Genomic DNA, 14,577 nt, shown 5'->3' on the forward strand with positions numbered 1-14,577 from the left:
TGAGACATGCTTTAAAGATTAAGGGAGGCTGCCTTCTTACTTGTGGGTAACCTTCACAGAGTTTGCGTATCCCACTGCATTGGTATCATCGGCCAGCATTTCCTCTGAACCATCATCTGATCCCAAATCAAACTCTGGGTCCTCTGGGTTGTGGTGGCGCTTTGAGATGACGCGGCGGCGGACAGCTGACTGATCATCTGCTTGAAGATCAACGTCGTATATGTGACCTTCAAACTCCACAGACAGAGACCTGGTCGACCGGGTGTGGACAAAACGTGGCCGATAACCTATAAAAATAAATACATTCTTAATAAGTTGAGTCAAGCAATGCTTTTATGCACCCATTTTACTAATTTAGCATACTTTTGATTGACGATAACTCCTTAATTCAGTTTTTTAAACCCCAAGGTCTAACCGATCATACTTTAGTTGCATCTTTTCTAAGCAACACTAGAGGGCATTAAACCATACGAAACCACAATCCCATCATTACACACACACACACACACACACACACACACACACACACACGGCAACTTCCACAGAACAAATTGCAGGACTTATTGCAGGATGTTTGCCTTTTCCATGCATCTGTCTTCCTTTAGAGCATAAATAATCCATTTCAGGAAATCAAGTCTTGAGACTTTGCAGACTTCTTTTCTCCAACTGGCATTGAGAGACAGACGTCAGTACAAGGTTATATAAGTTAAACCAAAGCCTGGTTGTTAAATGAAGCAGTTTGGCCCATGCCAGATCCTCTACTGTTGAGTTGAAACAACCCTACACATATCTAGTCCTTCATCACTTTAAATGATTTTTATCTTCTTATACAGTATTAGATGAAGAAATCACAGATTCTTGTAGACTCACGTTGGCCTGATGAGGAAGAGAACTGTCGGTGGGAGCGGCGGTCCGTTCTGGGGGATCTGAAGACACCGTCTCCGCAGTCACAGCCCCTCTCTCTGTTGTCATAACTGCTGCGGGGCCTCAGGCTGCGGGCCCTCTTCCTGGAGCTTTCTTTTGAACCACCTTTACACTTCTGTATCCTCCACTTGCCCTTGAGCTCCTCCACACAATGCCACTTCTGTCAAAAACAACAAAAGCAGAAGTAAACTGGGAGAAATAATGTTCCATCGTGACTTCTTCCGAGCTTTCTATCTCCTAACTTATTTTTTGTGTGTAGATTCCTAGAAATCAGAACAAACCAAAGTGTCCTTGATCTAAATTTCCATTTTACTTTAGCAATGGACAGATTCTTCTGTCTGGCATAGCTAATAAGCTCTATAGATGTCAACAATATTAAAAACCTAATCTCAGGTAGAGCCTCTGCTTTGCTGTGATCTGTGAAACTCCTTAAGAAACACGTGTTTTTGATAGATATATCTCAAATCTCAGCCTGTGGAGAGATTTAAGATATAATGGCATCTAAAAGCAGCAGGAAAGATAAACCAAAACAGCCACGTGAGATGTACTGGGTCTGTCTGATGTTTCGAAAAAAAGTGGAAACCCCCATCACTCTCACGCTGGGTATGTCTGTGCCAAGTGCATCACCAGTGCAATTGTGTAAATACATTTCCATGCATTCACTTGCATCCTCCATGTCTTTCTCAACGTCTATTCTCACTAGGAAAAGAAAGTTGAGGCTAATTGCTGTGAGTTGTACTGCTGGTTAGGCCTCGCATAAATGGAAGAGACACATCTGCAGAGCGCAGTGCAGATGATCAGCGGGGAGTGTGGGAACGAGAGTCCACACAAAGGGCCATAAGGCAGATCAGGTTTCTTTTGGATGGCTCAAATAGTGACGGAGAGCTTACGGGCCCTAACAGAGCAGTTATATCAGCAGCAGACAAGACGCGAGGGAGAGCGAGAGAGATGTATAGTCACTCAGGGATTTCTTTATCCTTCTCCCTCGCCCTCCCTCCTGTGAGTACTTTAAAGGCACTTGCAGCAGCAGGGACAGCAGAGATGGTAGAGAAACTTAGGGGGAGGAAGGGATGAGGGGAGGGGGAGGTTAGGACCAGACGTGGATGACCATGTAAGCTGAAAAATGAGCAGTAAGTGGAAAACCCAAAGTACCACAAGTCACTCACACTGTCATCTACCCGCAGAAACATACAGTAACAAAGGTTTCTCTACGTCCTTGGTAAATCCGGCATACCCACAACAAACCCATACATTATCACATGATCGAATGTAAGAGGGCCGCAACAGCTCTGTGAAAAAAAAAAAACACAACAGAGGCTGCGCTATTAGAAAAATCTGGTCTGTCTGAACCAAGATCATGCGGTCAGGTTGAAAAGGCAGTAACGTTTAAGGCTTTTCAAAAACAAAACGACTCTTATTCCAACCAAAATCAGGTTCAAGACTGAGGTTTAATGTCCTTGTTGAAGATCCCTTTAACTTTTTCAGTACAATGCTTCAGTTCTAGCCAAGTTTTTTATTTTTTAGTCTGCGACACTGTGGTGGTTAGATGGCATTTAAAGACATAAAATATTTATCCTGATATTGATCCATGCTCTTTTTATAAGGCTTTTCCTGTGTGCATGTGAACAACAGAAGTGGAGGAGCTGGAACAAGAGAGATTAGAACAAAATGAAGAGCAGAGATGAAGCACTGGCCTGCTGCGTGTAAGCACCATTTCCCCTGTAATTTAGTAAAAAACACTCACGCTCTCAGGCTGCTTACTGGGAAGCTGTGTTAAATCATGCCAGACAGGCCATTTATAACCAAATCTTATTCTTCGTGCTATGCAGCTACTTATTATGATGCATACTGTAGATGATTACAGCTACAAGACACATTTTACACATCTTTTGCACACTATTACAGGTGCGCACACACACATACTCTCTGTACACACACTCACATGCATTCACGTGACACAACACACACTGCTGAGCTTAACTAGAATTGCTCCATTGCTGGCTTTAATAACTGATTGTTACATACACACATTTATGTGACCATAAACTGGATCTGGATTGCATTAGTCAGCCCCTCAGAAACTCTGCCTGTCATTTAACGCTACCTGAAACTTGTAGCAATTTGTATTGTTCTGGTCTGTGTGCTCCAAGGCCACATACTGTAGCACTTGGCTGTTGGTCTGCCAGAAAATTAATGGGCACAGATGAAAGAGAAGTACCAACAAATTAATGCACCACATAATAGTGCAAAAGGGTCCAATTATGAACCAACTTATGTTCTGTAAATGGCTATTTCACTTGTGGGTCTGTGGAATAATTCAACAGGCAGCAATGGAGGTCACTTTAAGAGTTTTACTTCTTACTGTTAGAAAAGTGCTGAAGATACTTTCCTTAGTGGATAACAGAGGAACTAATTTCTACTCACAAAACATTGCAGAAATAAGCTGTATACTTGTGTGCACATGGGTGTGTTTGTTTTACCTGTCCAGGCTGTTCGCAGGGTGTCTGGAATTCGGCCTGCTGGCAGGTCTCTTTGACCTTCTTGTACTTGGGCAGGCTGTTGGTGTGCTGAGTGTTCACTGAATCATCCTTCTTTCTCAGGATTTTTCTGCACGTAAACAGAATTAAGAGGAAAATTAGAATCAACAGACTTTTTCAAGGAGTCAATACACTGTTAAACTATTAAGATATTACTGAACTTAAGTGAGCTGAATTTAAGTTTTATTCAGTTTACGTTTCCTGTTTTTCACTTTCTGTCACAGTCAGTGAATGGGTTGAATGAAGTTATACAGCATCTGTAAGTTTGCCAGAGGGTCTGGGTATGGAGCTCAGCTCAGCCTCACTCCAGTGTTCAGCTTCAGGTCAAGCTTTTTGACCTTGGCTTGGCATCACGCTCAATTGCCCTGCTCCCTTTTCCTCTGCCACCACCACAAGGGCTGGCTGCATCTCTGCTAAAGCAGTGCCAAACCCTGTCACTCGCTCTGTCCCCAGCTCTCTGCCAACATGCCCTGGCAGCTCGCGACCAGCCAACCGAATGATGGCGACAACGAAGCACAGAACAACCTTTACCCCTTTGAGAGCAGGGCCGTTGTCTTGTCCGATCCCGTCTAGCACTCTGTCCAAGGAGAAAATAGCCAATGTTCACACACTGGGCTTGGCTATAGTCTCCGGCCTTTAGCCAAGGGCGATTAAAGAGCTAACAGTTGTTGTGGGTGTCACTCCCTGACGACTACATTACGTAGATGATTGGATTGTCAAACAACACAGTCAGTCCCAGCTGTCAGTCCGAATTTCACGGGCTTAGAGGTACAGTACTGTAAGGTCATGTGAGGATATTAAATCATAGAGCATATCACATGACCAGCGAGAGAATGGTACAAAAAAACGTTAGCTACTGTGTATGTGCTTCTACATCTGCGCCTGAGTAACAAGAGTGAGATGTCTGTGGAGGCTAACCTCAGCATTTAAAGACAAGCGCACAAGCTGACAGCTTTCATAAAAAGTGTGGATTAATGGAGCAATGGATTGAAAGAGCTAAAGCCCCTGCTGGTCAAAGGTCACAGTATTTTTATTTCATAGGAAGCAGTCTGTAGACCAGACAAACATACACTAGCAGGATACCGACCTGTATTGTGTGGTAGCAGAGCCAACTAATGCTTCTTTTATACTCTTGCATATGTCTGCTCTTTTGCCAGCGACTGCGTCAACATCTGCACAAATAAGTGGAAAGGAGATGGGACGGCCAAGCCAGCGATTTGGAAAAAAAATAGGGATTGTGAGGAAATGATAGTGGGGGGAATAACAGCAGCTGTATGGGAGAACATGACATACTGTAATATACAGTATCATTACACATGCTGCCAGCACAATCTGGCCTCAACCACTGTTACGGCTCCCTCCCCCTTCGTTTGGATGCCCATATGTCTTTCTTCCTTTTTTTTCCTCCCTTGGGTACCTGTATCATGTAAAAACAAGCTTGGTGGGATTATTTCTCTCCAAGTTGTCAGGCTTCTGTCAGTGTACCCCTGGCATTACCACAGCTTAACATGTTAAGTGAACAAAAGCAGGCTGTCATATTGGAGGCATCATCTTCTACAACATATATCTGGCAGCAGAGGAAAGGTTAAATAAAGACCTGACAGGGTTTGTGAGAGAGCACATACTGTATGCGATCGCGTGCACTACAAAGAAAACAGTCTTGGGGAAACAGTCAAGCGTTGGCTATAGAGAGTGGCTGCTGCATTCCACACTGGGGGAGCTGGTGACTTGAGTGTGAGCCTTGTAGCCATTTGTCAGGTAACATCATCCTGAGCCTGGCTAGCCTTTGTTTATTTTGCGTGTGACTCGCTCTACCATGTTACTGAAATGTATCTTCCATCCGTCTCTGCCAACGCATGAACAGCAAACTAAGTCAGGTTTCGAGCCCAGATCATGTGCTCAATATATGAAAGGCCCCTTCGGAAGACAAAGACTCTGCTTGTTTTTCTTGTAAATGATCAAATGACCTGGTTACACATGTGTCAGCGCCTCTTACGTGAACCGTCATAATTGGCCAGCCGCTTATAGCTTTACCAAACAACTTGGAATATTTCAACCTCTTCCACCGCCTTCCAAGCCAAGTGTGGTCAGGAAATGTCTGTCAGATAACAAATAACTGGGAAAGGCGGCTGTGTTGCTGGAAGAGGGAGCGTGCTTTGAGCCTTGCACATTTCGGGTTCATTGAAATGTTTTGTCAGGTTTGTGTGACAGACAATGCTCTGCAATGACATGGATGTGTCTGTGGTGTGGAAAGGGAATAAAGAACCCCAGTTTACCCTCGCTCCACCAGGAATGTGTCCCTCCAGACTTTGGGTTTCCGGTTGGGTTTGAATCTGGGGAAACAAAACGAAAAAAGTTTATAGAATTCATATGCCCTAAGCACTCACCATCAGCTACAGCATGTCGGGCATGCAGCTAGCCAACATTATCTTCATCATAGCGAGCTCAAGACCTTGTGGGTTCAAAGGAATGGTGTAAATGTTCTTTGAGCATTAAATCAATTGTCCCAGTTCTTTCTGTTCCTCTGGAGATGTTTTCCAATGTGACAGATTCCCCCCCCCCCCAATAGTGCAGATACAGTATATCAACAGTTTCTGTTGGTGCTTTTTTTAATGCCAAGTTAAGGACAACAATTGTGCAGTTGGGTTTTGCTGGGGAAACAAATGATTCAACTTGCAAACAAATTCTACAGGAAACTTCATAAGAAGAACCTCAGTGAGTCCCAGTCCCACAGCCAAGGAAAATCCACCAAATTGCCCTGAACTCACTTTGTGCTCAGCTAGAGTAAAAGCAATTATTTTGGCTAAAGAAATGTGCATTTGCTCAATACTGTCAAATGAATAGGACTGTTGCACATATCATGCACACTGTGCAATTACTGTACATAATATCCATTACAGCATGGCATGACAGATCCATACAGACCTATTGCCAGTCCTTTCCTGTTCCAGCAGCTTAAGGATGGACTTTCCATCCATGTCTGGAGGGGTGTCCAGGCCAGCAATGTGGAGGATCGTGGGAGCTAGGTCAATGTTCAGCACCAGATGAGGGTTTCTGAAGAAGCACATACACATAAAGTTTACTTAATCTTCTGAAATGCATACAGTGATACTAACTAACAAAACCAAGGAACCTAAACAAACGTGAGAGAAAGAACATCATGGTACACACAGTATGGGGACAATGCAATTTGTAAGCAAAGAAACTAATATTGATTTTTGTTGTTGTTTGGACTTACACTGCTCCTGGCTCTACGTTGGGTCCTCTAAGGAAGAACGGCACATGGATGTCAAAATCATAAGGCATTGACTTGCCCTTGACCAATCCAAACTGACCAATGTGGTAGCCATGGTCTGCTGTATAGATGATGTAAGTGTTGTCCAGCTCTCCAGTTTGCTCTAGCATGTCATAAACCTGTGAAGCAAAATGAGTGACGTGACAAGACAGACAGTGTACTACCAGGACAGTAACTACATCACTCAGAGGAACAGATATTAAAATCCTGAAAAACCTTACCTTCTGCACTGAGTCATCCACAGACAAGAGTGTCTGCAGCCTCTTACGATGGAGGAAGTTGGTGAACTCCATGTGGATGGGTCTCATGGGGCCTGTGTACTGCATGATCCAGTGTTTGTCCATATTTGGGGCATAGTTGTAGCTGGGAGTGCTAGGAGGGCACAAAGGAGGGAGAGAGGAGACAGGCATGTCAAAAAAAATGCCTCTCTTTAGCACTGATAGAGCATACATGTATTCTGTGTGCCTGATGTAGTCGCACAGAAGTAAGAAAATATTTCTGTATGTCTGTTATCAGAGCACGTAACAGCTATGAAGACTCCGTTTAAGATGCCAAAAAACACCTGTCTACTACTTTTCACAAACTACTGCTCAGCAACAGGTGCCGCAGTTGTCCACTGTGTTTGAAATGCATCAATAGCTGCTCTGTTTGTTGAAGGAAATGTCTTAATAATCAGCAGCCAGCACCTTAGCTGTTTTTCCACACCTTTCTCCGACCATCTCTCCCCTCACACAGAGACGAGAGTCTCCTTGCTCCACTGCGCTCTTGGCACAGACAAGTCATTTGAGGGTTGGCACATGCTTAAGAAAATAATAGGCCCCAAAGTCAAGTTTGCAACAACTTCTTGACCATAAACCCGATAAGTCATGGTCACTGGAAAGGGGGGGAATCACAAGAGTGGATAAAGAGCAAGAAGGAGGGAGAAGCAGTCTTGTTTGTGGTGTTATAACTCAGAAAGGCTGTTCACCTGTCTGTGGTATAACCTGGAAAGTAAATGAGGGAGATATACTAATATATGAAGGTGACTTGGTGTCTGCAAAGTTTCTGCATTTCAAAGCACAATAATATATGATTAATAAACTGCAAGCATATGTAGTTAGCCCCCAAATCAGCTTTGTAGTGTTGGAATGTAATGTGACAATAAACAATAATTTACCTTCTACTGTAAGCAATTCACCCCTAGAAAACTATAAATGGACAGGTTTCTACCCCAGAATAAGCAGCAGCTGGACAAAGTAGAGATAATGAAGACCTGCTATGGGAGCTGCTTTGCTCCGATTGAGTGAGCTGCCTTCTGCTCTCGTCTCCTCAGGCCTGCTTTGTGTAAAGGGTGAACTCTTCACCCACCTAGCCAGGCGGTCTAATAAGCCCCACAAAGGAACCTGTCTCTGGGCAATGGGCCACCAAGGCATGAGGCCCTGGGCACCAGGGAACCAGGAATGCAGAGGTCAGTGGAATGAAGCCAGTCCATAGGAGAGGTCACACCTGCCACCTGTCACATATAGGTCCATGTTTTGTGGTATTAGTCCTGGATTACAGCAACCCAGGGTCCACTGTTCAGCCCACAATGCCTCTTGACTTTACAAAACTTAACATAGACACATCCCGCATGAGGATTAGAGACATTCCCTAAAGCAAGTTGTTGAGCTACGCCCAGAATAACTTCCATTCACTCCTTGATTTAGAGAGACATGCCATTGAGAAACTGCACCACATCTATAGTGTTTTAAATAAATTTGGCTTACATCTAAGAGACAGGGTAAAAACACCTTCAGTGAGGAATGTTAATGACTTAACTTAAAACTCTCCCCTACTATTGTTGCTGTTAAAAGTACAGACACTCATATGATTTATGAGGCAGCTCCTCTTTTACTGCCACATACTCTCTACCCAAATCAATGTGTTACGCATTAGAGGTACATTGCATCTGCTGCAAAGACAGAAAGTGGCAGACCAGACAACATCAACACAACATCCGCAAGTGGGAAAAAAATGTTTTTCTGTTATGGAAGTGTGTAGTCGACAAACACCAAAATAAAACACCCACCCATACCAACCACCTGTGCTGCCACAGTAACCACATCATATATTCCACACACACTGCACCTACACACAATCACTGGGGCAACCCCTTTAGTCACCCACGGGCCCCAGCCCCACCCCCTTCACCAAGAGGCTTGAACTAAAAATAAATGAATAATGTCACAAAGGGTGCTCCGAAGCACACAATGCATTCCTCTCGTCCCAAGAGCTGCGGGGAGAAGCTACTGATTGACATGGACAGGATCAGGAAGTCCGTCACAGGAGGGTAGGGAAGGGTGGGTAGAGCGCTGAAGGGATGGGAAAATGAGACAAGACACTGGGAGACACCGAGGGAGAGATAAATAGAGAGACAGACGCAAACAGAGATATACAGATATAGCGACAGAGCGGTAGGGCAAACAGACTGAGGGGAATGTTAAGTGGACAGAAAGTGAAAGGAAAGGCTTGCAGCCTTGAACCCAACATCTCTAAAATATCATCCCTCCCCCTACCCAGTGGAGTAGTGTATTCTGGGAGGCTGTTAGAGGGCCTGTCAAGAGATGGCAAGGCATGTTGCCATGGAGCAACCCTGAGTATTGCAGCGCTGCCTCAACCCAGGGGTGAGAGTTGTGGGAGGCCAATGTGGCCTTGGCATGAGGACAGTGCTCCGTAAAAAAGCCATGCCTGATCTTCTTGATGGTCTGTGTCCCAGCTATTCTTGGATGATAAATCATTTTGATTTTACGGCTGCCGAGTCGTTGACCCTAGCAGCTTCTAAGCAACCTGTCATCACTGGGGATTGAGGGGCGTGAGCACTGTAATAATTTTAGGTACACTAAGTCATAAAAACTCAAATTGGATGTTAACAAGAAACATTCTATACGATGGTAGAGGAAAGCTGCTGTAATGACTGCGTATATAATCCCTAAATATGGGCCCCACATTCATTTTCCATTATTTTAAAGGGTTAAAAGTCCTGTGTAGGAACTCGGATGAGTGTATGCGTTTGCGCGTGTGTGATAATGTGAGTGAGTGTAACTTACATGTGCTGCGAAGCATTCGGGAAGTGCTCAGCGTACTGCGGTGCGGAGTCCTCTGGGCCATGAGGAGCAGCATGACTGATAACCATCATCACAGGACGGTGAGGGTACATCCGTTTGGACATGCGGAAAAAGTTGATGCTGTCGTTGGTGATCAGATCTGTGAAGTAGTCCTGGAAAATAGAGCAAATACCACCAATAAACAAAAATTATTAGGTGCTGCAGGGCTAAAAATCCCATCTCGAGAAGGTGGAATTGGGGGTGGAATGCAAAACAATTTGAGCTTTGATAAAACTCGTTTGCAGTCCAATCACCATGTTGCTTTCCCTCATCCAGTCATTTTCAACTGAATGGAGAGGGGCCAGTGGGGATATGAACTGGGGCCATTGAGTACACTACACTACCAATCTGTCGAGTCAACAGCTGGCAGCTTGCCAGTGCATGTGTGTGTGTGCGTGTGGAAATGTGAGCATGCGCTTCAGTCTGTGTGTGTATGTGTATACAGTATATGGGCTGTTGCCTCATCAGTGAATCGCTCCACTATTGAATGTGACAACGCTTGATGGTGAGAGGAGCCTAGCGCTCTCAAATGGTATGTTGTTATGACAGTTCCCACCCTCTACTCCTCTCCAGACCATCCATTCTCTTTCTCCTATTTAGCTTAATTTTATTCTATCCTGTTTCTCTTAACATGTGTTTTCTTTCCTTCTCACTGATTCACTCTGAGAAATAATGGAACACACAAAACAGAACCAGGGAAAAGGGCTGGGTTGTGTACAGGAGATGGGAAAGACAAAAGTTCCCTAAGACCTAAACTCTGTTTTTCACATTTTACACTGCGGTACAGGCAAAGAGAGGGCAACTGAATGAATGAACGTGTCACTTACTGTAAAGAGCTTAGAATCAGGAAATATGAAATTGTCAAATCAAAAAACCCACAGACGTAACATTTTATCAAAACCTTTATTCCAGGCATGGTGGAGCCTCTCTTTTAAATGTACGGTAGGTCACACCCTGAACTGAAATCACAACAGCATTTGCCAAGTTTCTAACAGTAGATTAACCATTCTACCTGCAGTTTTGGCATGCAACTGTTTGGCATACAACATGCGGAAGGGAGTGCCAGGTTCAGAATAAAAGGCTAAAGGGTGATTTCCCTGAAATGTCAGAAGTGGGTTTGGCTGATTCATCCTTTCTCTATTAATAGGCTTTATAGGCAGGCCAGCTTTAATGGCCTGGCGGCTGCACATGCCCATGGAGGATGGTGATTGCGTGCACATGGCAATATTGCCATATTTGATTTATCTGTGTTACCAGCCCTCCAAAATCTGAGCCACGGCAGCTAAGGGCTCTGGCAGGTCAAAGGGAAGTGACAGTGTCATGTGGAGTGCCTGGCCAACAGCTATTAAAATGGTCATGGAAGTGAAGAGTATCACTTTTCCCAGAACCCTTTGGAGATGATTAGTACTAAGTGGCAGTCATGTAATTAAAACTCTTCCACACATGGGTAAATTTCCCAATGATTTTCATATATTTGAATTGACATTTTAAGTTTTATAACAATGTATGTGGTTTGACTGTAAATGCAGCAGGGCGTTGTGGCTTTGTAGATGAGGAGTTGTCTATTAATTTCAAGCTCTCATCCATGGAAAATTTCTGTTAGCACTGACGACACCAGGATATCACATCTGGCTGCTTTGAGTCTTCATGACATTGTCTTCTGTCATGGAATTTGAAGAAAGTGTATGAATCATATTCTCAAACTAAAACCTCACACAAAAGGTCTTTCACAAAAGGCCTCAACCTCAATGAACTCATCCTCCTACAGATGGAAAATCAAATGGGACCAAAATGAATGAAATCACTGGGCAAGTGCCTCATCTAATCACAATGACTCTGTGTGCCAGCTGCGCTCTATGTACCATGACCTTCTCACCCTGTGTGAATCTAAAAAGAGGACTTGTGTTTGTCCCAGAGGTAGCAGGTTAATGGGTTTTGGCAGTAAATAGCAAATAGTGTGTCCATTTGGTTTTAAACCACAATCTGCTGACCAAGCCCATGTCATGTAAACACCTTGGCCTCAGCTTGTGGGTAACTTTACACCTCAGTCCAAGTTGGCAGAGAAGTAGCAGTCCAAACATTTGTTTGCCCATCTTTTGGGCAGGGATTTTGAAACTGGACATGTATCCAAACTATAAACCCTCCTCATGGATTCCTCGGGTACCCAGGCCTACGCTACCTGGGAAGATATTGGCATAGGGCTGCGAAAACAAACTGACAGCTCTTACAAAAACATTTGGGGAAGATTGATGAACGATGCAATCCAGAGCCACAAAAAGACAGTGTAACAGTGTTCATATCTAGAGTCTGCCAGTGGTCAAGTGAAATTTCTTCGTTTTTTTTATTGTGGTATTATAGCACAAAATCATTCTGAAAAATGTCTTAGTGAGACAAAAAGAAGACTAAAAAGGCAGACAGAAAGAGAGACAAAAACAAGGGCAGGCTTGTATTTATCACAGGCAATGTTGGCTTCTCATAAATATGCTTCAATTTTACAGGGTCTAAATGCTGAGGTATGGTGCCATAATAAAAGGATGCTGCAGAAAGAGGAGACGCCACCTCAAGTCGGCTCATTCCCTTTAATTCTCAAATGAAAATTCCTGTCAGCCTGGATCACAACACCATGATAAGTGAAGTGCTTCAGTGTCTGAGTAGAACCTGCAATTTGTCAGGTGAAGTCTTTAGATTAGGTCATAAAGGGAAAACAAATGAGTGATTGAGTTAACGGTCCCTTTTTAGAAATTATGGGAACACATACCTTGGCATAATCGGCACCATGTTTCTCCTTGTAACCATTCCGACAGACAGTGTAATTATAGAAGCGGGAATTTTTTATCAATCCAACCCATTCACGCCACCCAGGTGGGATGTAGCTGCCATTGTACTCATTGAGGTACTTGCCGAAGAAGCCTGCATGAGAGAAAAAGGAGGGTTTCTTGTCATTTGCACGTTTTCTTTGTTTGCTTATGCCTGTACCTGTGAAAATCTAAATCCTGTGCATCTGTGTGACTTTATCTGTGTGTGTGAGTATGTGACGCATAACTTTTTTGCTTGTCTCTTTTTTCCTCTGGGCTTGGAGCCAGCCTGTCCCAGAGAAGGCTAATTGCAGACTAACGCATCATTTTGAAAACCGCAGGCCGTGCTGCAGCCCACAGAACCGCACTGAGCTGCCCAGTCCAACGCCTGCCCATCACTCACACGGACAACGTCTGATGAGACATGACAGCGACTTGGCACGCTCACCATGTTTGCATTTCTCACAGCAGACAAAGCCAGGCAGGGCTGTGGAGTCTAGCTTACAGTAAAAAAAAAAAAAAAAAAAATCATTGAGTGAATATAGAGGGGCCAGGATGACATTTGAGCTGGTCGTGATTGACAGTATATGGGCCAAAAAGTGAGATAGTAACCTCATAACCTGAAAAATGACACTTTTCCATATTAAACAACGGGATAACAGCACCAGCACTGCATTTAGAGGTCTTTGGTGGACATGCAGCAGGCCTGTGACGCTGACTATTGTATACAGAGACGTGCCCATATATCTATGAGTGCGTTTCTTTGTTCACCAACCTGTCCTGTAGCCGGTGTTGTTGAGATAGACAGCGAATGAGCGTGGCTCGTGCTGAGCTTGCCAGGAAGGGGACGAGCAGTTCTCATTGTTGGTGTAGGTGTTGTGGTTGTGCACGTACTTGCCCGTCAACATGGAGGACCGTGACGGGCAGCACATGGGTGTGGTGACAAAGGCATTAGTGAAACTTGTGCCTCCATCTTCCATGATCTTCCGGGTTTTATTCATCACCTGTAGAGAGCCTGGAGGACAAGGCATGGAGGTCAGTACCGAGTGCTGTAGTGTCGCTGAAATCTTAATTTTGTTAAATCCATTGTTAATACTATGAAATATAGGTTGTGTCAAAACTTTTTTTCAACAAAGATGCAATGATATTTAATTTATTTTCATACAGATAAACACAGTTCAATCAATTAAGATCACTTGAGCTTTTCTTACTGAATTCTCTAGTAGTTAATGGGCCAGATGGCCATTCAGCTCTGGCTTATGGCCTCTATTTAATATTTAATGTGTGGCGAAAGACAACATAAATCCTGATCTAAATACCCACAAAGACAAAGAAATAGAAATTACAGTGGGGTTTTTTTATGTAAGGAAAAAAATAGGACCCAAACGAAAAGTTAACTGGGCTGTAGAATTCCAAGAAGACCAGGAAGTGTGCCAACCTTACCCAACTCAACATCCTGGTCATCAGTCATGATGAGGATAATGTTGGGCCGGATGTTTCTGCGGTCTCTCTGGATGCGACCCCTCAGGCCCTGAGCCCTGGTGGTGATGAAGGCCCAGCTGCCTGGAGCCCAGTCCAGAGACAGCAGGGCCAACCAAGCAAGCCACTGGATCAGCATGTTGCCGGGACGACAAGAGATGGGATGGATAGATTGCAGGATTAAGGGATGGAGAAAAGGTCCAGTCAGGCCACTCACTCACACCCGTGCAGCCCTTGCAGCTGTGGTCAACTATAAAGAGACAGAAGGAGAAAACCCATGGACACATTACAACAAGGAAAACTGGGGGGGATGATGTGGGCAGTTTTAAAGGAGTAGAACAGAGAATTGCATTAAATCCCTCTAGGAACATTTAAGCACATTTACTTCAGAGAAATTGTGTGCATCTGGTTACAAATCATACTCA

The 14,577-nt window shown here is 44.1% G+C and overlaps 1 protein-coding gene across 5 annotated transcripts in view; it reads right to left on the bottom strand.

Moving 5' to 3' along the window:
- Positions 1-14,577, bottom strand: part of sulf1 (sulfatase 1) — a 68,928-nt gene that overhangs the window by 7,956 nt on the left and 46,395 nt on the right. For all 5 annotated transcript variants that reach the window (XM_038727575.1, XM_038727566.1, XM_038727584.1 and 2 more), the window contains exons 2-12: positions 14,117-14,402; positions 13,449-13,688; positions 12,637-12,788; positions 9,822-9,991; positions 6,978-7,128; positions 6,700-6,875; positions 6,387-6,515; positions 5,738-5,794; positions 3,405-3,531; positions 871-1,084; positions 41-287 (exon numbers count right to left, since the gene is read on the bottom strand). In XM_038727575.1, the coding sequence (XP_038583503.1) occupies positions 41-287; positions 871-1,084; positions 3,405-3,531; positions 5,738-5,794; positions 6,387-6,515; positions 6,700-6,875; positions 6,978-7,128; positions 9,822-9,991; positions 12,637-12,788; positions 13,449-13,688; positions 14,117-14,291 (1,838 nt within the window). In that variant the 5' untranslated portion in view covers positions 14,292-14,402. The remainder of the gene's footprint in view (positions 1-40; positions 288-870; positions 1,085-3,404; positions 3,532-5,737; positions 5,795-6,386; positions 6,516-6,699; positions 6,876-6,977; positions 7,129-9,821; positions 9,992-12,636; positions 12,789-13,448; positions 13,689-14,116; positions 14,403-14,577) is intronic.

The sequence above is a fragment of the Micropterus salmoides genome, unplaced genomic scaffold (genome assembly GCF_014851395.1).
Source record: "Micropterus salmoides isolate LMB-PRFRI ecotype aquatic unplaced genomic scaffold, ASM1485139v1 Ms_hic_scaffold_1, whole genome shotgun sequence".
NCBI lineage: Eukaryota > Metazoa > Chordata > Actinopteri > Centrarchiformes > Centrarchidae > Micropterus > Micropterus salmoides.